The 25,289-nt window shown below is 49.9% G+C and overlaps 1 protein-coding gene across 2 annotated transcripts in view; it reads right to left on the reverse strand.

Moving 5' to 3' along the window:
* The window catches only part of XDH (xanthine dehydrogenase), a 59,598-nt gene that overhangs the window by 18,612 nt on the left and 15,697 nt on the right, over window positions 1–25,289 (reverse strand). For both annotated transcript variants that reach the window (XR_013441641.1, XM_036119133.2), the window contains exons 7-24: window positions 22,102–22,170; window positions 21,699–21,785; window positions 20,509–20,650; window positions 18,079–18,171; window positions 17,358–17,509; window positions 16,231–16,324; window positions 14,786–14,895; window positions 12,420–12,604; window positions 11,308–11,482; window positions 9,708–9,791; window positions 7,864–8,033; window positions 5,660–5,783; window positions 3,886–4,005; window positions 3,351–3,447; window positions 2,375–2,499; window positions 1,920–2,053; window positions 1,406–1,493; window positions 155–241 (exon numbers count right to left, since the gene is read on the reverse strand). Coding sequence is in view for 1 of the 2 variants with exons in the window: in XM_036119133.2 (XP_035975026.2) it covers window positions 155–241; window positions 1,406–1,493; window positions 1,920–2,053; window positions 2,375–2,499; window positions 3,351–3,447; window positions 3,886–4,005; window positions 5,660–5,783; window positions 7,864–8,033; window positions 9,708–9,791; window positions 11,308–11,482; window positions 12,420–12,604; window positions 14,786–14,895; window positions 16,231–16,324; window positions 17,358–17,509; window positions 18,079–18,171; window positions 20,509–20,650; window positions 21,699–21,785; window positions 22,102–22,170 (2,136 nt within the window). In the remaining variant the exon portion in view is untranslated. The remainder of the gene's footprint in view (window positions 1–154; window positions 242–1,405; window positions 1,494–1,919; window positions 2,054–2,374; window positions 2,500–3,350; window positions 3,448–3,885; window positions 4,006–5,659; window positions 5,784–7,863; window positions 8,034–9,707; window positions 9,792–11,307; window positions 11,483–12,419; window positions 12,605–14,785; window positions 14,896–16,230; window positions 16,325–17,357; window positions 17,510–18,078; window positions 18,172–20,508; window positions 20,651–21,698; window positions 21,786–22,101; window positions 22,171–25,289) is intronic.

Raw genomic sequence — 25,289 nt, forward strand, 5'->3', positions numbered from 1 at the left:
AGGGTGGAGAACCTGAGGGTGGGGACCAATGGGGAGGCTACTACCACAGTAACAGGCAGGAACTGAGGAGGCCCGTGCCAGGATGGCTGTGGGGCCCGCCCTTGACCTCCCAGTCACCCCCCACCCCCGGGATGCAGGGGTGCCTCGTACTTACACTCTGGGAGAGATCCAAGGTGTTCCCCGCATTGCTGTAGTGCTCCACCTTCAAAGCCACCACCTTCCCATCCTTCATGAAGCCAACCTGTTGAGGAGAGGGGTTTCTCACCAGTGCCCTTCCTCTGCTAACCCGAGTCATCCCCTCCCACCTATGCTACCTGGAGGAAGCAGAAAGAATAAGACATCACACCATGAAAACGAGGTCACCAGAGCTTAACAGGTGAAGCAGAGAGGAACTAACATCTCTCCCGTGACGTTCCATGGCTCCTCAACCCTGGACACACCTTCTCCCCACACTCCTCCTTCCTCCTACCTACTCCTGGCTTCTGGTTGTGTGAGAGGGAGTGAGGAGGCAGAGAGGGGAGGGCTGGGCAGAAAAACTGAGAAAGATACTGGAGACATCCCTTACAGCATTTGGCCAGCAGACACCAAGTTACCCCCCAAACAAGTATGAATGTGCTTTCATATCCCTGACCTTATGTGGCCATCAGAACAGACTTTACAGGCCATTCCATAAGTGAGGAACTGGGACTCAGGAGACCGAGTTCCTTTCTTTGGGCCCACATGAATTTGGGAATAAGGGAAATATGATCCCTTTGGGGGAGTTCAATCATGAAACAAAATCAGAAGAGGTCAAAGGGAGATGTTCAACGCCAGCTCATGGAGAGAAGGACTCCCAGACTGGGATCTGGCAGGTTATGCTGGTGTTTAGAGGGACAGGATGCATGGTGATCCAAAGGGACCATCCCACAGAGGAACTGGCAGTGACCAGCCATACACGGTCTGATGGGGCAGGTGACCACCCTAACAACTTGGGCCTGTCCAGACCCTGGGCAGTTTCATTTCTCATTGTAAATTACTAAGCACTAAGCAGTCGTTCTGGTTTTTACATCAGGCAGTGAACACATGAACATTAGAACATTCTGCAGGATGGATTTACCCCCGGGCTGCTGAAAAGTCATGCTTCTCAGCCTGAGTGGACAAAGACCAGATATGGACGACAGCAAATTCACAAAAGGTATAGATACCACGCTGGGACATCACTTGGGAGGTGGCCAGCCAGCATCACCCCTCTATGTTGCTGTTGGCCAATTTGAATTTTTCTCGTGGCTATTTCTTCTTTGAACTTCTACAGGTAGTCATGAAAAATGTTAAGTATGTCCCAGGATCCCTGGACCTTCATCCCCAGCTTTCCCAGTGAGATGGCACTGTCCCTCCCATCCCCGGCATAGCTGCCGACATCTGGAACCTTGTATTTGGCCAAGAAGGGATGTCTGCCGCCAGTTATCAGCATGTCCTCATCACGATCCAGCATGCAGCGCACAGGGCGGCCAGTCCTGAGGGAGGCATCAGAGGGTTAGAACCCCGGGAGCCTCTGCAATGGCCCATTCTTGTCAGTCCCAGGGATGAAAACAGCACAGGACAATTCTCTTTCCACCTGGCACACGCAGACCTGTGCTTGGCTGCCTCGCTGTCTAGCTGTGTAGGCACCGTGCTGGACAAGGCAGGGAATAGAAGGATGTGAGGTGTGTCCTGGCCCCGCAGGGCCCTCACAGCCAGATAGGGAAGACAAGACACAGATCCATGCGTGGAACACAAAGAAACAGGGTATTACCCTCATCCCAATGCCCAAGAGCTCTAAAAACAGAAGGCTGGGAAAATTCAAAGCAAGGGGAATCTACTTCTTAAAGGGGGAAATCCAGAAAGCCTTCCTGGCAGAGGCAGCCTATTCTCCTTCCCAGGAACTGGCAGGGAGGACTCACTTATGTGCAGCCAGGGCCACTGCTGTGGATACCACAGTGCTCCGGGTCTCTTTCCCTCCAAAGCCTCCTCCGATTCTCTTCACTCGGACCAAAATCCGGTTTGCTGGAACCCCCAACATGTTTGCAACAAAGCTCTGTGGACAAAAGAAAAATTACTTGCACTGAATGTATCATCTGGACTTACTTCAGGCCTGAGCTAGAGCCTGTCCGACATCCATGAGCCTAATTACTGCTGTGAATATGGAGACTTTCCTTGATTCCAGAAGCTCCCCCTCCCCCTACATACCCAGGCAGCCATTGAGCTGGTGGTGTTGGGATCCAGCACTCCAGACCCTCAAATCCCCTTCTGGCCCAGCCCAGATCTCCCTTTCCCCATGTCCCACACTGCCATGCCTAGTCTGCCACACTCCCCAGTGTCCTCCCCGGGCCCCGGAGCTGACCCACAGGACGCCTACCTGGGTCTTCATGGTGTTCTGTGTAGACACAAAGAGCTCCATCTCCCCCTGCTCGCCTTTCGGGACAGCGATGGTGCAGTGAGTCTCCAGGTAGAAGTGCTCTTGGCCACCAATGTGCACCTCGCCTGGGGGAGCAACAAGACCCCCACAGTGATCCTGAGTTTGCTCAAGGAGATCATGCTCACCCTGGGCCCTGGGCAGGAACCAACCACTCACAGGTCACCTCCAGGTTCCCAACATGGGTGGAAAGGGTCTCAAAGCCTTAGCCATCTGGGAGCCGAATCCCCCACCCCAACAAAGAAACCAGAATGATACCAAAATGCAGCAGGCATGACGCTTTCTTTCACTGCAAACATTAAAGACTTTTAAACTATTATTGTAAAATTTTGGGAAAGGTAGAGAAGGAATTAACAGATGTGACTGAAAAGCTGAAAATGAGATCATCTTCTGAAACTGAAGGTATCCGGCCAACTGGAAAGCTGGCTCAGCAGAGACTTAGCAGTGCACGAGGGACCGTGTAGGTGACAATTCCAGAAGGGGTCTGGTTGGCAGCGCTGCGCTGCGTGGGAGCTAGAGGCCTAACTCCACGGTGTGGGGGGTGGGGAAGGAGTGGGGGGAGGGCAGAGGAGGGGGAGAGGGGGAGAGCCCCGGCTGCGGATGGGTGAGGACTGCCTGCGGGCCCACAGTGGGGGGCCAGGATCTGTGGCCACTACCTTCCCTGGACAGTCTTCCAAATTCGACACACTACCAGTTCCCCAGAATCCCTTAGGTCTAATCTAGCCTAGAGCCTGGAGGGCAGAGATGAAGATGACAGAGGGTCGTTCCCTGCCAACTGTCTACTATTTGGTTACAAATGTCAGGAGGACTCTTCTGGTAAAAATTCACTCCCCTGCTCTAGGACTCAAGGTCCAGCCCTTGAATTTAATTCGTAAACCAGGGCCAACTCGTGCCTGGGACCCCACGGTACCAGCTGTACCTGAAACAATATTGTCTGCTTCCGAAAATCCCTTCATGAGGTCTCCTTTCCCCATCTTCAGCTCAGACCCATGAAAGGAGTTGTTTTTTATAGCATCCTGAGGACCAGAAAGAGGCTTCAGTGAGTGGACTTTCAGAGGAGAAGGAAGGTCGTTTTCGACCTGGGAAGAGAAGCTGCTGGAACTCCCTCTCTCTTCTCACACAGACATCTCTACAAATGTCTTACACAGACTTAAAGTAAGCTTGTGTGTGGCCCAGGGGGTCGCATTCCTCCATTTCCTCGGAGATAGGTGGACAACCTTGAATCTTGAGGAAAAGTAGAGTCCCTCAGGGAACCAACGGGAGCTGGCATTGGGAAGGAGGAACCTAATTTGGCCACTAGTGGACTGAGTCTGGGACCATGATGGGGAAGGTTTCAGAAGACCACACAATCCTGGGACTGGCAGAGATTTAAAAATCCTCCCTAAAGGATCCCAGTAAAGGTGGCTCCAGGCACAGGGAGCTCACCCATTTCCATGTGGCCCTTTCTCAATTACCTCAATTGTGATAATGGCGGGAAGTTCTTCATAGGTGATTTTCACCCCTTGAGCAGCTCTCTGTGCATGTTCTGGGGTGTCGGTGACCACAGCACCAATGATGTGCCCAACACAGGTCACCTGGGAAGAGAGCCAGACTGTTAAAGAATATCACGTGTTCTTCACGAAGCAAATTATTTTGGATTGTTCAAAAGGCAAAGGAAGTCTTTGCCCCCACAGTTTCCTTAAGGTACCTTTCAGGAATGCCCTGGAGTCTTTTCATGTCTTTGTCCTACTATTTGGGATTATGTGCTTCTTCATAAGTGTTTAGAATCAGTGGAATTGGAATAGGACTTGGAGATCACTAGTATCAGGATGGCAAACTCACTTCATCTCAAAGACCAATTCTGATGATTTACTATTGGCAGCTTGTTGAGAAGTTGCCCAGGATAAAATGTGGCAATTGATTAGTCATGTCGTGAGCAGCAGAACGGGAGGTATGGCAGCACGAAGTCTCTCTGTTGACTCAGATCCACTCCAGCACCCTTGTTCTTAGGGGAAAGAGATGCAGACCCAGAAGGCAAGATGACAATCTTGCCTTGGCACATTGCTAGACCGCAACTAAATCTTAGCGCCAACTTCCAGTTTCATTCTCTTCTGCCACCCCACTCTCTTTTATCTTGTTTCCAGATTTACACCAAAAGCTTCTCAAAGGCAGTACTCGTGTCTTATACTTCATGTAGATGCCGAGAAGCAGTAGTTTCCAAATGCTGGTTCTTAGACTGGATGACCCATAAACCAGTTTTTTGTTAGATTTATAGAATAAGGGTTGTCATTTTCTCATTACTTAATGATTCAATTCCTTCACAGGTAATTTTCTTCCAACATTCCCCAAAATATAAACCAAAAAAAAAAAAAATTTGTCCAATTCATCACTTTGGAATATGAGGTTTCTGACACTAGAAACCCATACTGTCTCTGATTGTTATCTCTTGGGGACCCAGTTAAGTTGTTGACTTAATTGATTAGGGCTGTGGTGGTTATACTTGGCTGATTCTCACTACCCATAATGCTAGCAGTGGTCTTAGAGGCTCTTGAAGTTTGTAAAAGTAATTTGTTCTTCTGTCAGATGGAGTTCTTGTGTCTCATGGTTGTAGTTTTTGATTGCTCTCCTTCACTTGCACATTAATAAGAAAGTGAATTTGCCCTTCAGCAACACCTGCTCATCTCCAAATTGCATTTGATCTGTACTGGAATCGTAAAGTGACTGAGAACTATCCTAGAAGTATATGGTTTTTCGTAGCCACCATTTTGAATGTTTGGAAAGTGTGTGTGTGTGTGTCAGAACTCTGTATATCAATAGATGAACTTTCATATAAGTGAATTATCAATACACATAGTGATGGTATTGTGATTTCTATTCTGGTTAGTTTGTTTGCCACATTTTTATTTTCTTTAATAAAGGAACTTAACATCATACCCTTAAGAACATAACTGGTAGTTCAAAAACAATCACCAGTCTTGTTTTAATGTCACTTTGGCTGGGACTCATCCTACTATGTGCAACTAGCAACCATCAGTTAAATAAACAAGTAAACACTAAGTGAAAGTTTAAAGTGCCACCAGACAGACTCCGTCCCTTTACCGATTGTCCTGCACCCTGGCCAATCAGATGATGGCCGCAGTATGTGCAAATATGGAATCTTTTCAAGATTAGGGATTTGGAGGCATGAGCAATTAAAACTCAAGCGTTCGTTCCACTAACTTAATATCTGAAAAAAAATCCAAGACCTACCTCATCCTTTGCAAAGACTGTTTCATCATTAAAAATTCCTGTTTTATTACTTCCAGGAACATCCTCAGCAGAGATAAAGCAAACGAACCCTGGCACCTTCTGAGCTTCTGAAATATCTATGCACCTGTAAGAATGAGCACAGTGAGGGGCCCAGGCAGGAAACCAGAGCAAAAGACCCACCACCCCACTGGATACCTCTATCCTCACACTGATGGTTTTTCCTCCACTTGAATTCCTCCTTTCTCCACTTCTAGTCTGTTCTATTCTATCCCATCCTATATTCTATATCCTATCTTATCCTATCCTATCCTACCCTATCCTATTCTGCAAATGCTGATTGAATGCTTCCCCTGTGAAGGCCACCATGCTGAGTGCTGCGGGGGATGGAAGACGAACAGGACAGCCCGCCCCCATGGACCCTCTGTGAGGGAACTGAATCACAGTGAGTAGCATTGACTCTTGAAAGCTCCAGCTCAAACCCACATCACAGCTAATTCCCACACTGAATCAGCATGTTGGGGCCCTTGCTGCACCACTGATCAAATGGCCCTGAACATCGTCACACAGCCAAATTTCTCTCCTCACCTTCATGGAGCTATCCCAGAACGGCAGGGCACCCCGGCCCTCAGCAGTCCTGAGAGGGAGAATGCCTGGAGACTGCATCACTTATAACAGTCACAACTATGTACTGCTCACTCTGGCCCGGGCCCCCATGGGGAAATAGCACAGAGGCACCTCAGAGAAAAGTATTCTGAGTACCAACCAACTTCCAAATGGGCAAGCCACATCACAGCCCCCAGAAAGTCATTGTCATTATTCCCAGGTTACATTTGGGGAACCTCAGCTCGGGGAAATTAAGTGGCTTATCCAAAGTCACCCAGCCAGAGAGCAGCATTGCTGGGGTTAGGCATGAGGTTAGGTTACAAAAAAGCCCAAGCCAGGTCCACTTCCACTATACCTTACTGCCCTCCACGTACACACAGCCGGGAAAGCCCGGATCTTTGCAGTTACTACAGAGTCCCCCGTCCTCCTACTATATTCATTCACACACCGCTCTGGTGGAGCAAAGTTCTCTGAATGTAGACAATGTGGATCGTGGTCAGTGAGGTCAGTATGAGCTCAAGACAAGGACAAAGGCAAATGAATTTACCCTAAAGCAGGCAACCGTATCTTCTTAAACTTTTTTTTTTCTTTTTTTTTCTCAGAGAGCTGGAGGGGTTTACTTATCTGTTAAGTTTTATCTGTGTCCATGTTACCATTCCCAGAGCCTGTCTCCAGGTGGCTGGGAGCAGCAGAGGAAAAACCAGTGATGAGGAGACTGGGTTGCTAATCCCTGCAGGGGCGGGACCCAAGGAGGGTTTCTCTGTTCAGCAGGCTCTGCGTCTAATGCCCACGCACAAATCACAGTCAGCTTCTGGCCTGAGCATCCAGCGGCCAGTGCTGCTTGCTTTCAAACTCTGGCTTTGCCGCCGACTCTGGGACACGGGGCAGGTAACTGACCGTGTTCGTGCCTGTCTCCTTATCTGGAACATGGGGATAACGGGACCTGCCGATAGGGTTGCTGAGAGCAGTAAATGTGCCAATCTGTGGAAAATGCTTTAAACCAAGCTGCAGCAAATATTAAGTGCCCTATGAGCGTTGGGTATTATTGTTATTATCATAGAGGTGGCCATTCTTGTCATTTGGGTTCTCCAAGTTCAACAAACAGGTACAAGTGACTATTCTCTGCTAGGTCCTTTGTGGACTCCATCACTGATCCTCATGAAAACATCCTATTGTGAATGGGGAAACAGAGAGCTTAAGCATGCAGGCCAACGTCTCGGTGGCAAAGCGCTGGAGCAGGGACACAATCTCTAAGGCCATGCACTTCCCCTTAATACTGACTCAAGTCCTCCTGAAATTCTGCATTGAAGTTTAGCCCAACATCAAAGTGCAGATCTAACCTGTTCCTGTTAAAAGCTCCTCACTGCTTTTCAGGCCACGTGTAATCTCCCGGTTCAGCATCCAAGGCTTCCCTCATCGGGCCCCTACCTATACCTCCAATGTCATCCCCTCACCCTCCCAGGCACCACTGAGCCCCCGAAGCCTCCGGCTCCTCCCCAGGCTGGTTTCAAGAAGAGTCCCCATGTTCCTCTCCAGACCGGAAGGCCCTGGATGAGCCTCCCAGGGCCCTTCCCCACGACGGGAATATTTCCTATACTCACGTGATCTTGGCATGGGCCTTGGTGCTGGTGACCAGCCGGAGGGACAGCTCATTCTCGTAGCGAGGGATGTCGTCACAGTACATAGCCTCCCCAGAAGCCTGCATGGCCGCGGCCAGGTGGGGCAGGGGCCGGCCCACCATGTCCTCCTCTGACTGACCCTCGGGCACCTCCTGGAACAACATGGTCACCAGTCAAGCTGAGCTGCGGAGGACAATGTTTCCCTACAGGCCCAGGGAAAGTACGGAGAGCTTCAAGCCAAAGCACACCTGAGGAGTGAGGACGAAGGCGGCAGGAGGGGCACAGGAACAGAAAGGCAGATAAGAAGTCATTAGAAAGGAACTCAAAGTATCACTCTACACAGGAACAAAACATAAATAACTAAAGAGGAACCTCTATGTCCATTCATTGAGGATGGAGTAAAAAGATTCCGCTATATGCATACAACGGAATAGTATGCAACTGTTAAGACATACTTTTGAAGAATTTTAATGAGAAGGAAAGAATGCTCATGTGAGGTGTAGAAACAGGCTATAAAACATTGTGTGCGTGTGTGTATGATCATTTGAATTCTGTAGGACAAAAATATACATGTTATAAATGTAGTATATACATGTCTATGTATGCATAGGAAAAAATGGAAAGAAGTAAACAAAAATGGAATGATTTTCTCTTGGAGGTAAGATCTTGGGTGATTTTTGTTTTCTTCTTCATATCTTTCTGTACTTTCCAAAATGTTCTAAAATGTATTTATAATAAAATTCTGGTTTTGTGTTTTTCAAAGTAATAATAATAATGGCTAATATTTTATTGAATGTTTAATACATGCCAGGAGCTATCTCAGCTATTCACTTGTACTGATACATTTACTTTTTTTTATTTTTTTTATTTTTTTTTTATTTATTTATTCATGAGAGACAGAGAGAGAGAGAGAGAGGCAGAGGGAGAAGCAGGCTCCCAAGGAGCAGGGAGCCCGATGTGGGACTTGATCCCAGGACGCTGGGATCATGACCTGAGCTGAAGGCAGACGCTTAACCATCTGAGCCACCTAGGCGCCCATACTGATACATTTAATCCTCAGAGCCATCTTATGAAAGAGATGCCATCATTATGCACACTTGCAGGTAGGCATATGTAACTTGTCCAAAAGGTACAGAGAGGAAGTGACCTGTCCTAAGTTATAGTTATGACATGGCAGAGTTTGGATTTAAATCCTGGCAGTCAGGCCCCAGAGTTCACACTTTGGACCACCATACTCTAGTGCAGGGGTCCACAAATCATGGCCTGTGGGTCAAATCTGGCCCACTGGCTGCTTTTATAAATAAAGCTTTATTGGTACACACATGTTCTTTTATGTATTACCTCTGGCTGTTTTAGGCTACAGTGACAAAGTTGAGGAGTTGCAACAGAGACTGTATGGCCCACAAAATCCAAAATGTTTATAGGAAAAGCTAATCCTTTATCTAGTACTTCTCAAAAAGTTGCTGTTGATAGAAAGTTGTTGTTTTGTTTTGTATACATGTTCAGGAGAACGCCTGGCTTTGCACATTAGCCCCACGGAGGTACCAGAAAAGACAAAATGGAAAAAAAAATTTTTTTTCTTTTTCTTTAAAGAGCAGGTGAAGATGAGAGTAATCCCAAGAGAGAAATTTAAGTAGGGAAGGGGGAAGGGGGAAGCTTCATCAACATTAATATGATTCCCATTTTCTTCACTGGATATCTATGCAAAGCAGTAAGGAGTTTTGAGCACCTATATCCAACTCGAGTTGGTCATTCACCAATGGTTAGCATCATCTGATATGCCCTGCAAGGGCCCGTGGTATTAGCCATCCATCATGTATACTCACTTGGAAGAACTGGACATTGGCTGGAGGGTCTTTCTGAAAGAGTGAGGTAGCACTGGCATCGGTGGGGTCCAGCTTCGCACAATTCTGTGGAGGCAAGATAACCATGGCGATCATGACTCTATCATTGATCCCACCCTTGGTTGTCCCCAAGGGGTAAAAGTTACAACTGTTCCCCTCATCTCCTCATTTCACATGCCTTGTAGTTCTGGCTGGATCTAGCTCAACATCAGCTCGGGGGCTTGAGAACTCAGTATTTAATATCAGCCTCAGCTCCTCTCCCACCCCTGCAGCCTGCATGGTGAATGTTTGTACTTCTCCAATACATCAAATGGTTTCCCTCCCTACTGCATTTATGCACGCTGCTCTTTCTCCCCCAGCCTTACTGGGAAAGGCTTCTTCCTCCTCATTTCTGTGGGAAATATTTAATGATATGGGAAATGTGCACAGTATCATCTCAACAGAATCAAGGGGGGCATAAAACTCTATATGCAGCATGCCTCCGAATCTGTTTAGAAAAATGATATGTTCCAGGTCAAAAGCTAGGAAGATGGCAGGTCTATAGGTAGGTGGGTGGAAGGAGAGATAGAGCGAGAGAGAGGAAACATAATGACAGAGACATGGACAGATCAATGTAGGAAAAAAATCAGAGAAATAAGCAAAAATAATAGCACTGGTTTTCTATAGGATCTGAGAGAAGAGAAATTTCAATTTCAAAAAAAGTTTTTTAAAACTTTATTAAAAAATTTATTAAATTTTTTTAATATTTTTCATTCAAAAAATGTTTAATTTTTTTATTTTCAATTTTAACTTTTAACACATTTCTGTGTTTTCAAAGTTTTCCACAATAAGTGTATTGCTTTTATAATCAGAAGAAAATAAGTATTACGAATGTTTTTCAAAGGGGGATTTTAGTCAGCTGTCCCCACATCTGTGGTGTGCTCCCCATACCATCTTCTCAGTTGTTACTCTAGGCTGGCCTTTACTGACCAGGTTCTCTCCCACACGAGGCTGCCCCTTAGCGCCTAGTGCAATGTTATACATAAAAGGTACAAAATAAACACTTGGTGAACCAATGTGGGGAGACGGGCTCCCGCTCAGCCGCACCCCCTCCAGAACACACACCGCCGCGGTGACCACTGGCCCCTGGCTGTAGCAGCCCCACCTCATATCCCCATTCCACAGTCTGCCTTCTCAACTCACTCCACATTCCCATTCTAACTACAAAACCACAGCTGTATCAGCTATCCTCTGGAAGGATCATCTGGTCTACCCACCCCCTTTTGCACATTTTCCAGGGGAGAGTTCGAGGGAGTTGTGACCTATTCAGGTTCTCAGGTGAGGTAATGACTCAGCCAGGACCAGAACCCATGTCACTGATGCCCAGACCAGTGCTCTGCCTCTGAGCCACCCTGATGGCTCCCATCTCCATGCAGCTCCCTGGGCTATGCGTCCTTCGTACTTTCTCCTCTGCCCTTAGACGTCAGAAGGGAGAAGCAAATTTACCACCTGGTCCACAGTACTCCCTCACTCAGACTGGCTTCTTAAATCCCCAAACGCGTCCTGCAGAGCGTCTCTATCTTGCCCCCACCCCCACACTCACATTTTCCAAGTTTCCTTTGCCCAGTTTCTGAAGCACCGTCAGGTAGAACTTGAAGAAGAAGCTGAGGGTGAGGGTCCGCCGGAACTCCACCATGCCACCAGGGGCATCAGGGGACAGGTACAGCTCCTCCACCAGGCCTGCACACACGTCCTGCAGCAGCTCCTCGTTCCAGAAACTGCCAGAGAGCAGATGGTGGGAGAGCGCTCCTATCCGGCCCTCAGAATCATTTGTATGGGATGCGATGCTCAGGGTGACAGGCATATGAACCTTGGTTCCAAATTTGGCTCAGATACTTATAGTTTTGTAACTTTAGGCAAGTTCCTTGCCTGAGCCTCAGTGTCCTCATCTTTAGAAAGAGACACAGTAAGAAAAACACCACAAAAATAATAATACAATCTACTGAGTCCTCATCATAGGCACTAGGCAACGTCCTACGTGCCTTATATGAAACATCACTCTTCATTTCAATTTAAAAGTGCACCAGGGAAGATTTGTATACTCCTTTCAGCAGCGAGACAACTGAGGCATGGGAAGGTTACGTAACTGGACTTATATAACCCAGCTGGTAAGTGCCGGAGCCAGGAACTGGAACCAAGGAGCCAAACTCCAAAGGGAGGCTTTATTTATCCATGCGGTCATCGCGCGGACTACAGCGGCCGGTGGCGGTGAAGGGCGCTGTCATCTGCTGCCCTAGCCTAGCCGCAGCGATAGCAGTAGAAGTCATACTGGCTGTGGTACCAACAGCAAGAGCAGCGGTTAGCCCCGGGGGGCTCCTGGTCAGGGTAGTGATGGTGGCAGGAAGAGCAGGAGCAACAGCGGCGGGAGCGGTGGGAGGAGTAGGAGCGGTAACAGGAGGAGTAGCCCTGGCCGTAGTAATTGTAGTAGAAGCGGCGGCTGTGGCTGCAGCAGCGGCGGGACCAGCCGTAGCAACGCGGGCAGCAGCCGTAACGCTAGCGCCGCTAGGGGGCAGCAGTAGCCGGAGCAGCGCGGTAACCATGGTGATAGCGGTAGGCAGTCGTACACTACGCTACGCTACGCTACACTACGCTAGCAGTACTAGCCGTCGGGGCGGCCGCGGTGGCTTCTGGCTTCGTTTTGCTGGGAGCTCTCACCGTGCGGTCTGCTTCCGCGTGGTCTTGAGGGCCGAGATGGTTCTGTCGGCCATTCCGCCATAGCAAAGGGCCAGCTCCTTTACCTGCGCCGTTTCCGGCTGGAACAGGACTCTCATGCCGCAGGTCACCTTGGCTATGTCATCTTCCCTCCGGGAGGCCTGCTTGAATGCTGAGAAATACTCACCCTAAAAAAGAACAGAAGGGCTCTTGCTTCCCACCTTGTCTGGCGAGGACCACAGAGGGCGAAGCTGGAGCATGGGGACACAGGACAGGCTGAAGGGACAACGCCATCGCAAACCCGCAAGGGGCCGGTGGGAGGATTCAAAGATCCAGGCGGAACCGACTAGCACATTCTCAGAAGTTCCAGGTAACATGCCCGGAAGCTGAGAAGGGTTGGGATTTCTCCCTGGTAGTCAGGAAAATTGAAAGTCAAGGACAAAGGAGAACGGGGTGCCCTCGGCCAACAGCTGGGAAGAGGAAAGACGGTTTCACAGAGGCTCCTCAGAGAGCCCCAGTCCCTCACCTTCCCCAGCCCAGCCACCTGGGCCCGGCATCTGAGCCCACCCAGCCTCTCAGGGGCTGTGCCAAAACCTCTGCTGGCCTGACCGCCTCTCAAGCAGGTGCAACGAGAGCCAGGGGGTGTTGGAAACACACCTTCAGCTGGCCGCCCGCGCACCTGCTCCCTCTAGCTTGTGCCCCCCACGGGTGTACTGGCTACGGTTAGAAACCTCGCTTCCCGAAAGAATGAGTCACACTAGGAAACAATAGCCACCTTGGTGCTTTGAACATCCTTTTCCCCCTGGATTCAAGCCAGGCCCTCTCTTGCAGGATAGGAGGGGAGTGTGAGTTACTTTCCAGGTAAGAACCATCTGATATCAAGCCCTTCCTGGGCCAAGCTCTGCTCGAGGTCTGAACTCACCCCAAATTCTGATTAACATCAAAGGTAGAAGTTTACGGGAAGGCTTATTGGAGAAAGCACAAGGAGGCCCATTGTGGAGGCCCAAAATGGCCACAGGCTTCTGTTCCAAGAAGCCACAGGGACTCCCCCCCGCCCCAATCATAAAGCTAGTCCAGATTCCTGATGTCAAACATGGCCCTGGGACAGTGAGCCCAGAGCTCGAGTTTGGTTGTGGAACAGAGGTTCTAGCTGCTCACTTCCGGGACCATGCTGGTCCGAGGGGACGTTTCCGCTGGGCTGCCACGAAATGCCAGTAGCAGATTGGCAGCTGTTCTTTCTTGAGAAATCCTTCCTAATTCTGGGTATGGAAATCTCCTTTCTTTTATGAGGTGGTTTTTTGTCAGTGTCCCTGACAGTCCATTGGTGAATTCCCCATCCTGGTCTCTGGTGCCCACAAGTCCCTATCTGGCAAAATAAAAACTGGGCAGTGCTATGCCTGTTTCCTCCTCCTTCCCCAACTCACAATTAAACAAAAGAAAAACGTACTGATCCGTGAAATACAAAAATTCTGGGAATCACTGCTCAAAAGGGTCCATAAGGACAAGCTAGGAAATCATGAAGAAGCCACCTCAGGGATGAAATGGCTCTAATTTCATTAGCATTCTCATTAAGGAGGCCAAAATCAGCCAGGGCAAACATGCCTTGTGACACTCGCTCAAGCACTAGCTGGGGCGAGCCCCATAATACTCTCCATTACGGCTGGGTTCCCGGCCTCGTACAGATCACTTTTCTACAAGGCCCATTACAGAATGTGTGGCTGCTGAGGGAGGAGAGAACCGAACCAGGTGAAGACACCATAGCCCCCAAGGAACAATAGCAAGACAGCCAGAAATGTCCAGACCTGCCTGAACAGGGCAGAGAAACTGCCCATGAAGCAGAAATCCAACCCAGCCAACCCAGAGCAAGGTCAGGAAATAAACACCTCATCAGCATGTGAGGGCCTGACCCAGGCAGCTTCTCCACTCAGCATGGAAACCCATCTCCTCTGACCTCCACAGCTGGATGTGTTTTTGAAACCGTGTTGCTAGCTATCAGCTGTGGGTCCCTGCTGGCTCCCAGACATCTGCCGGGACCCTTATGAATTCTTGATTTCAATTTGCACAGTGACCTGCACAGTGTTACCCACTGTGCCCACTTTACAGAAGAGGAAATTGAGGCTCAGAAAGCGGACCCGATTTGCTCAGCATCAGCTGTCTAGCTGTCGGTTTCACAGTCCATGGCACGCCCCGTGCCCCCTACCCTGAAACTCCTCATTGTCTGGAAAGAAATAGGGTTGGTCAAAGGCAAAGTTCAGAGACAATGTTAAAGTTGAGAGATGCTAAGGTTGGCGCCCAAGGCCGCCGACTCGTCTCCTCGCCTGGAGCCTAGCCCGGGTAAGAGTGATTCGGGATGCACCTGAGCACCTCACCTCCCTGCTGTAGGGGATCTCGATGGAAAGCAGGATCTCCTCCGGAGCCAGCAGGGTCTTTCTGTAGCCAGGGAAGAAGGTGTGGTCCATCCGAACCGTTCTCTTGGTGCCTGTACGGAGGCCAGAGCAGAGCGGCCAATGTGAGAAAGCAGAGAACAGTCCACTGGTGAATTCCCCATCCTGGTCTCTGGTGCCCACAAGTCAGAGGGAGTTTCTGGCACAGCTGGGGACAAGATCTTCCATCTGAAATCCTAACTCAAGGATGTGCTGGTGCATGTTCAACAATTGTGTGTGGGCAGGGGCAGCCCTGACTTGTAGGATTTGCTAGTTTCTACAGTATCAATACTCCTGCTACTAATTTCAAGCTATCAGGGTGACATCAGTGAACATGACGTTGGAAAGAGGGTAGCAAAGAGTTGACACAGCAGGCCTGCTATCCTCTGAAAATCCTGCTCACAAGGTTGGCCGGGGGCTGTCCTCTGCAAACTTGGATTTCAGCAGAGTTCCCACGTTCCCTGGGGAGAATGACTCACTCTGTCTAAACTGTTCATACAAACAGCATGGTTTATGCTGAACAGCTGCTTTCCTTCTGGGTGTCTGGGCTTTTGGTTCATGCCAGGCAGAGCTCCGTGATCACCCCCAATAAGAGCCCTAGGTGCTCAGTCTCCAAAGAGCTTCCCTGGCAGACGGTACTTCACATGCATTATCATGATGCAACTTGTTGCTGAGGGAATGAAGTGTGTCCCATGTGACTCCACCGGGAGTAGGCTCTGGAAGTCTGTGCCTGGTTTCCTCCAGACGGTGCCCCATGTCCTTCTCCACCTAGCTGACTTTGCTTTGTATTCTCCCACTTATAAGTCATAGTCATGAGTACGATATACTGAGTCCAGGGAGTCCTCCCTGACCTCCTGTGAGACATCAAACCTGGGGGTGGTCTCGGGGACCCTCAGACAAGGAAGATGCACCGTTATATAGCATTTCCATTCCACAGGTAGAACAGATGGGAAGAACCATAAGAGCATGGGCAATAGTAAAATAGATTCAAATAATTAGAAAGTGATGAATTTTGAGTATTTACTACCTTGCTTTTTAATGTAATTTATTCTAAGTTTATATAATTCAATTTTTAATAGTGGCCATTTTAACAAACACACAGACTCCCTAAAAATCCAGCAGTTTACAGCGGCGAGCCTGTGCATCCCAGCTCTAGCACACCGCAGGTAAGGATCTGCATGATAGACCCTGTTGTGAATTCTTCATAAAGACATGGTCCAGCTCTCCTGACCCCCAACCTGGGTCCATCTCCCTTGCAGTTTCCAGGGATCTGAACCTTAGGACAGCCGGGTCATTGAACTTTGGGCTCTATCTCTCCAGAAAGTGACCTATCTTGTGAGACTTCTCCCCCACCTGGCCCTCTGTCCCGACTTCTGCATGACGTAGCTCACCTGTGGACACGATGGTCAGCTTGGTCCCACTGGCCATGAACACAGGGTTGAGGTCAGAGATGGGGCTGGCGGTGATGATGTTCCCTCCAATGGACTAGAACAAGCGGAGAGTGTGTGAGAGCCCAGCCAGGAAAAGGTTGCTCTCACAACTGTCTCCCAACCACAGGGCACGTGGGTGACACCTGCTGAAGGCACAAGGCCAGCCACACTCAGGCATCCAGAACAAGGTGCAAAACTTGGGATCCGAACACTTGGGATTGGATCCCCGCTCTGAAATTTACCAGTCAGTAATCTGGGTCAGCTCCTTTAAATTTGTTCGATTTCACCCAAACTTTTTCTGAAAGAGCTGAGGTGGTTTATTACACAATGAAAGCAAATGTTTCCTGGAGGTAGAGTCCAGCCGAGCTGGGGAACTCAGTGGAGCTTTCTGAGTTTCTGCCTCCTGATCCACAATCAGAGGTGGCAGATGCTTGGGGTAGGGTGAGGGAATGGGAGTGGGCTGTTAGCTTTTGGGTTTTGTTCCAATTGAAAACAACAACCAAACCGAATGGAAGGGGTGGCTTTCCAGCCAGCACTATCAGCTGTCGTGAGCCTCCAATGGCCCTGGGTGTGTGAACGTCATTAGCAAACGGGGAACTTGGGACTAGTCTGAAGTTTGGTTGTGAACAGGCAATGTCTGGACCTCTCCTTCCTCTCAGGGTTGGGGGGGGGTCTGCCTCTGGTTCTCTCCCCCAACTCTGAAAGGCAGTCCCCCTCCCGATTTGGCTTCTCCCTAACTTATCTCATCCACTTGCTGATAGCCTCGCCGATTCCGGGAACAGGGTGGGCATGCCAACCTCAGGGGTAAAGACTGAGTCACGCTGTGCATGCTTCCCAGAGCGACCCACAGGCCACCTTCATCAGAAGCATTTTCGGGCTCCGTCCCAGCCCTACTGAGTCAGAATCTCTGAGAGCGGGCCCAGGAATCTGCATTTTTAACAAGCATCCCAGGCATTTCTAAGCACTAAAGTTTGAGGCCTGCTGGGTCTTCAGCAGAGGCCAGACTAGTCCCCTCCGCAACCCTCCCCCCGGCTTGTGACAAAAGGCCTCGTGCCCTGAGCCTTGAGGGCCCCCAAACAAGGACTCACCGCCACAGACTTGACCTGCATCCCAGCAAACCAACGCAGCTGCTCCAGGACACCTTTGAACACCTCTGTTTTGTAGGCAGGAAGGTTGTCAACTGCTTCATGCAGTGTCTTTTCCACAGAGCTCAAGGGGCAAGAGGCTCCAAAGGAGATACCTGGAAACACAAGCTGAGAATAACAGCGAATCCCTTCCCAGCTCAGAAAACACTTTCATACACAGCTCCTAGGACACTTTACTGGTCCCTGAGTGAGGCTGGACCAGATCTCACGTCCTTATATGGGTGAGGAAATTAAGGCCCAGAGAGGTTAAGTGACTTGCCCAATGCCACACAGCTAATGTAAGAGCCTGGACTCAACCACATGTCTCTTGATCCTACAACCATAATGCACTGCTCTCTAAACCAATGGTTCTTAACTCAATAAAATCAGATCCCTGAGGGTGAAGTCCTGGCTTTTTTTAAAAAAAGCCCCCAAGACCTCCCCGCACTGACCCCCTGCCCCAGGAGTGATTCTAATGTGTAGGTAGGATTGAGAATGACTACTGAAAATCTCACAGCCCCCCTTTGCCCCCGGCACCCTACCATGGATGCTCAGTGGACGAAGGCAATGAAGGGGTCCCCTTCTCCCCATGCAGGGAGGCTTCCCTGGCACCCACCACCCCATGTGACCCATCCCCAGTACCCCAGTCCCTTCCTCCAGGGGCTCCAGGCACACCTCTCCTTACCCTCCGGTCCATGCTCCACTGCATTCAGCTCAGGGATCCAGGCTGGGCAGACGATCATAGGAAATAGTTTATTCTTGAACTTCATCTCGATGCCTTGAGAGAAACAAGAAACCTGAAGTTAGAGGCTCCTACCAGCGCAGGCCTCAGCACTTTTCCCGCCACTCATGCAGGATCTATGTTAACAACTGCATCATGTTCTGTGGGGGTCTCAGGATTAGCAGGCACGGGGGACAAGATATGGGGGCTCAGTGTGGTTTCCGCACTATCAGCCTGAACACTGTGTCTTTCTCTCCCTCCCAAGAAAAAACCCTATCGGAATTCAAATGAGATGAACTTTTGGTGTTTTTGGTCTTTTGATGTTTTTATTACTCAAAAAAGCTTCATTTTTTTTTTTCATTTAGCTCTCTGACTCTCTGCTTGTGTCCTCAATACCTTCCCAACGATTTCTGCTCTTCAATAAGGAAAGCACACCCGATCCTGTCACGAACACACTCAGCACACCTGGAACCACCATAGGCCCCGCTGACGTGATTCTTCGTTTCAAATGAGATGAACTTGAATTAGTGTGTGTGTGTGTGTGTGTGTGTGTGTGTGTGTGTGTGTGTGTGCGGCGGGGGCAGAGGGGATAATATACGAAGGCACAGCATGCTAAAATATGTCAGGAACCCATCGAAACACTTTACATATTTTAACTCATTACATCCTCACAGTAGCCCTTGTGAGATACTGATTTTCTGTTTATGGATGAAGAAGCTGAGGCACAGGAAGGTTAGGTTCTTGCCCAAATTACACAGCTAAGAACAGGCATGTTTCAGTCCGTGAGCAATTCTTAAGGGTTGGGGTATCATAGTAATAATAACATGAAAGTCTAGTATTCAGACAAAAAGGAAAACTGAGAGAGAAAACATCAAATCTGCCTCCTCGGTCCCCAGCGTCTGCCTCAACTCTTCCAGGCTCGTGGCTCTGCAGGACCACACATCTGTATCCGGTTTCTGTTCTCGGCTAGTCAAGGTGGAGAGCTCTGTGAACAGACTCACCTCTGGTCCTCAGACCCCGTTAGCTCTGCACCTCTCCCAGCCCCTCCCACAGAGCTACAGATGGGAAGGTTCACAAAGAGAAGTCTGTGTCCTCCCCACCCTCTCGTGTGCTGTGTAGAGGCTCCGATGGGTGGTCCAGGCTTTGAGGAGTCTGGCCTGTTTGAATATGGGCTCCCAGGACAAAGAATGCAGGTTGCCCGTCCTGACAAGGCTCTCTCTAGGCCGGCTTCCCCCAGCCCCCTGCCTGGTTGTCAGTGGTTAGTTACACTCTTGGGTGTACATGTAAGGGAGAAGGGGTGAGACAGATGGAGTGGTCTTCAGAAGCTATTGCTAACTTGAAGCTTACAAAATGTTTGTGGATTCATTCCCTTCCATTAGAATCTAATTGGGTCCAGGATGTTATGTGACCCATGGCAAAGAACATGTCATGGGTCAAAGGAGCTCGAAGATTCTTCCAGCCAGTCATTCTCTACTTTAACTCATGCCACCCTGGACCCCAGGGCCATGGCCACACAGGCTATCAGGGTCACATCACTGGAGGCACATCTCCATCCTGCCACCCTGCCATCCCAATGTGTCATGTTTCTGCAGCTGGGGTCTTGGTCCTGCACCTGTGCTCACAAGGGCAGGGCCTACTCTGTCCTCCACCAGCTTGGAACCAAGCCAGGCCCTCCTCTCTGTGTCTACAGATCTAACAAGAATCCAGGGCCCAGGGGGCTCCTTCCAGAACCAGAGCCAAGAGTCTCCCAAAGGACTGCCTGTGGTTGCTTAAAAGCGTGTCAAGTCCCCCCACACCAGAGGTCCTCTAAGGCAGAGCTTGGCTACACCACAATCCTTTCCTCGGAGCCTCACTGGACTCGGGACCCAGCAAAGTGGAAATGGGCCAAGCCAGCTCCAGAAATGGATGGATTTCTGTCCCTTTGAGCACCGGGGAGGACAGCAACACAACCTGAGTCTCCCTGGCCCATTTGCATATGGTGAGCCTCATGTCCCAGGTGGTGGCACCAACAGGCAGGTGGCCACATCACCCCTAGAAAAAGGGAGGGGCAAGAGAATGACATTGGTGGAACCCCTAATGTCTGTCAGGCACCAGCCTAGACATGTGACCCCCATCACTCCTTCCTCTCTTAGACCGGGAGATACTCGGGGAAGGAATGATGACAAGTGATCTTGGTGCCCCAGCTCCTCCCATAGTACCTGACACAGAGCAGGTGCTCTATGTGCTTATGGAGAGTCAGCAAGGGTCTCCTCGGGCCTGAGAACAGCCCCGACATGTGAAATGGGAAATGAGGGCAGGGGCGGAGAAGCAAGATTTTTGAGGACACACGGCCAGCGAGGGGTTGCCCCCCGCCCACTGGCCCCGGGCAGGCTGCAGGGCTGCCCCGGCTCTCACCGATCTCCGTGTTCCCCACCACCAGCTTGGCCTCGGGGTACTGGGCTTTGAGGTCCAGCAGCTCCTTCAGGGTGGAGGCCTGGATCCAGGTCACACGCTCGCCTTCAAAACGCAGCTGCTTCCGAGGAACATCTTTCAGCCTCTGGAAAATGTAGCTTTTTACCGCACTGTCTCCTTTCCACCGCCATTCCCTGATACACTGAAGTCTGCAAAGGGATCAACTCTCCTACTGATTTGTTGAATACCGAATTCAGAATGAAGAGACAGGTCCAGGGAGAACGGAGGGCAACGTCCTCGTGTTGAGGCAGGGGGTGTGTTGCAGCTCTTACATTATCTCGCTTACTCTTTAGGAGGTGATGGGACCTTCACCTGCCACAAGGCGACCTGAACTGTCCTGACCAAAAGCCTGGGTTCCGGAGCAGTGCCCTCTCGTCCCAATATCCCCCAGAAGTACAGTGGACAAGGTATGGGACAGGGCAGAGGTGGCAAAGGAAGGTGTCAGGAGAGAATGCAACAGAGGCCAGTTCTAGTGTGTGAGGGGTGCTGTGGGGCTGGGAGAGAAAACCCCCAGATCAAACTGACAGCTTTTCCAAGGTTGTACCATCCAGAGAAAGATATGCTGGTGGCCTGCTGCCAAGCCCTTCTTTCTGGCCCACTGGACTCACTAGGCTGTCTTCATGTGCTCAACACCCCCCGGAATCTGCACTTGAGAACTCGGACAGAGGCTTGATTCTTTCCTTGCCATAAATGTCAGAGTGAAGGAGCAGCATCGTCCCAGTGAGAGGGTGCGTGTGAGGGTGTCCTTAAAACAGAGCAGCAAGCCATGGATTGTGCCCTTTGAGCACAGCTTTGTTTCTTTGATTATCTTAAATAAATGGACTGCTTACAGAGAGGAGAATGGGTTGCTTGGGGGCTTCTATGTTCAATTTAGCCAGGAGACCAGCAGATGCTTCTGGAGCACCTGTTACTCTACACGGAGTAGAGTCCAGAGAGATCCACTCTCTGTGCTCAGAGCAACATGTGTGAGAGAAGTGGGGGTCCCTTTGGGAGTATGTGACAGAGGGACTTGACCTCTGGGTGTCGGAGGAAGGACAAAGACACAAAGGTCCCAGCTGGTATGAAATAAAGCGGGTCTCCAGAGGCTCCTGGCACAGAGACTGAGTTGGGCCTCTCCCTGGGGCATCACCTACCAGCAACTCTGGGGGGAAGATGGGCTCCTGGGTGGGATCCAGGGGCATGAACTCCTCCGGGTTGAATAAAGATGGCAAGAGAGTGACCTGTTAGAAAAGGGAACAGTTGGGTGATACCGTATCTCCTCCTTTAAAATGTCCTGTAGGACCTCCCCAGCCCCTTGTCCAAGCGAGCTTGTTTGCAGCCCCCATCCGGCTTGGTGGAGGGCCAGGAAGCTCCTGGAAGGCAGGATAAGGAGGTCTTGCCAGAGGACCCAGGGCTAACTTGCACATTCATCACCCTCATGGTCTGGGCATAACCATTCCCTCTTCCGGCTGCACTGTCCGGAGTGTGAAAAGAATCCATTGCCTCGTTGATCTGAGACTGGCCCCCAGGTTTCCAAGGAGAGGAGGACCCACTTACTTTGGAGTCTTTCTTCTGGTTCATGCAACAGTTTGGGTTGTCCCCACTTCCTCCGCAGCACCCACCATCCTAGAGAGATGACAAATATTCACACAAAAAATATTTGCAAAGAGTTTTCACAGAAGCTAAAGAACCTGGGTCACTACTGTCCAGTGAAATCTAGCTCTGCTCCTACCCCAGCATCAGTGGGAACAGCAGATGGCCACTCCCCATCCCACTCACGTCTGCATGGACGTAAGACCTCTGCTTTAACCACTTTCCCTTTCTTGGTTGATGGAAACTAAGCAACTCATGAATAAACAAATAGGATCTCTCCTGGAAGCAGCAGGAAAATTTAATTTTAAGAAAATTTCTCTATAGGGGTGCCTGCGTGGCTCAGTCAGTTAAGCATCGGACTCTTGATTTCAGCTGAGGTCATGATCTCAGGGTGTGAGATGAAGCCCCAAGTCGGGCTCTGTGCTAGGTGTGAAGCCTCTTCAGGACTTTTTCTCTCTCTCTCTCTGCCCCTCCCAGCGCCGTTCATGGTCTCGCTCTCTCTCTAATATTTCTCTATAAAAGCTAAGTGCTACTTTATCAAAACATATCTTTATGCCATTTGCCCCCCTCAGGGCTTCCTCCTTAGGAAACTTCTCTGAAAGGAATCCCCACGGGTGCTCTCGGCATTTGAGAGCCTCTACTTGTGCATCAGTCAAGTTCTAGGGGCTTGGCTGGGCTCCTTCCAGGCTCCAGTCTTTGTGGGGCTCCTTCCAAGCAGGTGCAAGACCAGTGCCGACTTCAGAGAGGCTTCCAGCCGGTGTGCCAGATGACCTCATCACTACGTATTAGATGCTTCTTGCCAGAAGACTGAACACTCCTCCCTCCTCACTGTGACCCTGTGCTAAAGGAAGCATACAGGTCCAATGACCACCACTCCTGGGAAAGAACTGGTTCAGGACCTCTCAGGGTGCCAGAGGCAGAGCATGGAGTCAGTTCAGGTCGCTGCCTCCCAGAACCGAGGCGCTGACAGTGGGGAAGTGGTGTGTCACCTGACTGATTTGTGCCAAGAAGGCAGGAGTCTCAGCTCAGGATCCGGGAGACACTCCAGAATCCTGAAGTGATGCCAAGAGGCAAAGGTGGGAGAAACTCCCCAGCACGGCTCCAAGCCCATGTCCAAGGCGGCCAGTTCCTGCAGAAGCAGGTCTGGGGCAGCCCTTTTGCCCGTGAATCACAGGAGACACATTTCCCAAGGGATGAGTCACACCCCAACTAATGTGCCCAGGAAAGCCCTCAAAGGGCCATGGAGGCTGAAAGGGTGGCCTTTGAGAATCTGAAAGCACTGTCAGACCTGTCACGGGGAGAGGAGCCTCCCGTGCCTCGGCCCCCGTGCGCATGCCGCCCTGCGTGCAGACCCCATGCCCCTCCTGCACTCACAGCCTTGCCGCTGGGTCTCAGAGCGCTCTGTCCGTGTTGGACCTTCCCACCACTGCCTTGCCCTTACCCTCTGTGTTTAGACAAAAAGGAAGAGAGAAATCAAGTTCCTCTAGTGTCTCTTCTCACTTTTCTTCTTGGAGACGGGTGATGCAGGGGACTCACCAGACCCCACCTGACTTGAGGGAACCCGCGTACAGCAAGCCATCAGCCTCACTCACCCAGTCCTTGTGGGGAAGGACGTATTTCACAGAAGTACATTTTCCAGATAAAGTGTCGGCACATTCTTCCTTAGATCTTTTTTCTTGATAATTCATGGACACGTCCATGACATAAATTACTGTGACGTACAATAATGGGTCACTGCCCTCATTATCCACCGATGTTGGATAAGGCTGGTTTTTTCCCCTGGAGAGATTTCTCCTTTTCTCAGCAGCCTGGACTACTAGGCTTGTGACAATTTTTACAGTTCCTCCATGCCATTCTTTGCTGCTAGATGGACATCATCGTTTCTTGCTGTGAACAGCGTACCTCCTTCTAGCAAACCCTCCTCACCTTCCTAATGTGTGCTATGGGCTTGAGAATGAGCTAAGCCGGTTTGTTAGAACTGTGTGTAAAGTCAGAGTGCAGAGGCTCCGAATAAGGCCTTGGGGGGTCTCCAGTGAGTGATGTGCATGAGCTTCTGAGCACACTCTGTGTACCAGTCACTTTGGGAGCTCTGCTCTGTCCTCACCGCCCTGCAGCTGGATCCAGGGAGGCTGCCAGCACAATGGGGTCGGGAAACATTTCAGTGATGATAAAACTCCAACCCTGGGAAGGAACATACCATGGACTACACTCACAAGCCCTTCTCTTTTCAGAAAGTAGGAGGGCTGGTAAAATTGTATCTCTTTGAGAAGCCTCTTCAGAAATAAATACATGGACAACATTAACAAACCTCAGTTCTCAGGGAAGCCTGAACAATTTACGAAGATCAAATAGTGAGTAATGGGAGAAATGTACCAGCATCATAATTTATAGTTGCCATGTATGTAAAACTTAGGATGTGCCCGCCAGTGTTCTAAGGGCTTTACAAGAAGTACTTTCCACAAACGCCGTAAGAATTATTATAGGTATTATTATAATTTTGTGGTATTATTGTAATTACATATGTCTTATTATAATTTTAGATGTATTATTATAACACTATAATATTGTAGGTATTATTATAATCCCATTTTAGAAATATGCCCGAGGTCATACATCGGTTCAGTGAAAGGATGGGATTTGAACGCAGGTCTGCAGACTCCCAAGTCTGTGCTTTCAATCATTTTCCCTTAAATCCACACCTCCTCATTCTTGGTCATCAAGTGCATTCAGCGGGATGTGCTGCCTTCCCTCCCTGTAGACCCCATCCCTATCTCCACCCTCTGTGGTCACCTGGATACAACACTCCTTTTCAGAAGGTAGAAGCCCTAAAGGTCCGTGAAATTTCAGGCACAGGTGAAACCAGAGTCAAACTGAGAAGAGACAGTTTGATTGGAGTCAGGGTCAACTTGCCCCAGTTGGAGAATCAGGTGAAATCTGGGGAGATAAGCCAGGAAGGGAGAGGCCAGCCCTCTGTCCTCCCTGCTGGATGGCGTGTGTGCGTGTGTGTGTGTGTGTGTGCACGTGCGCGTGTGCATGCGTGCGCGCGCGCGCGCGTGTGTGTGTGTGTGTGTAAGCAGCCCCTGCAGAGCCGGGCTGTGGCTTCTCCCTCTGAGGTATACGAACACTGCAGGGATGCACAAACTGTCTGGAGA

The sequence above is a fragment of the Halichoerus grypus genome, chromosome 10 (assembly GCF_964656455.1).
Source record: "Halichoerus grypus chromosome 10, mHalGry1.hap1.1, whole genome shotgun sequence".
NCBI classification, from domain to species: Eukaryota; Metazoa; Chordata; class Mammalia; order Carnivora; family Phocidae; genus Halichoerus; species Halichoerus grypus.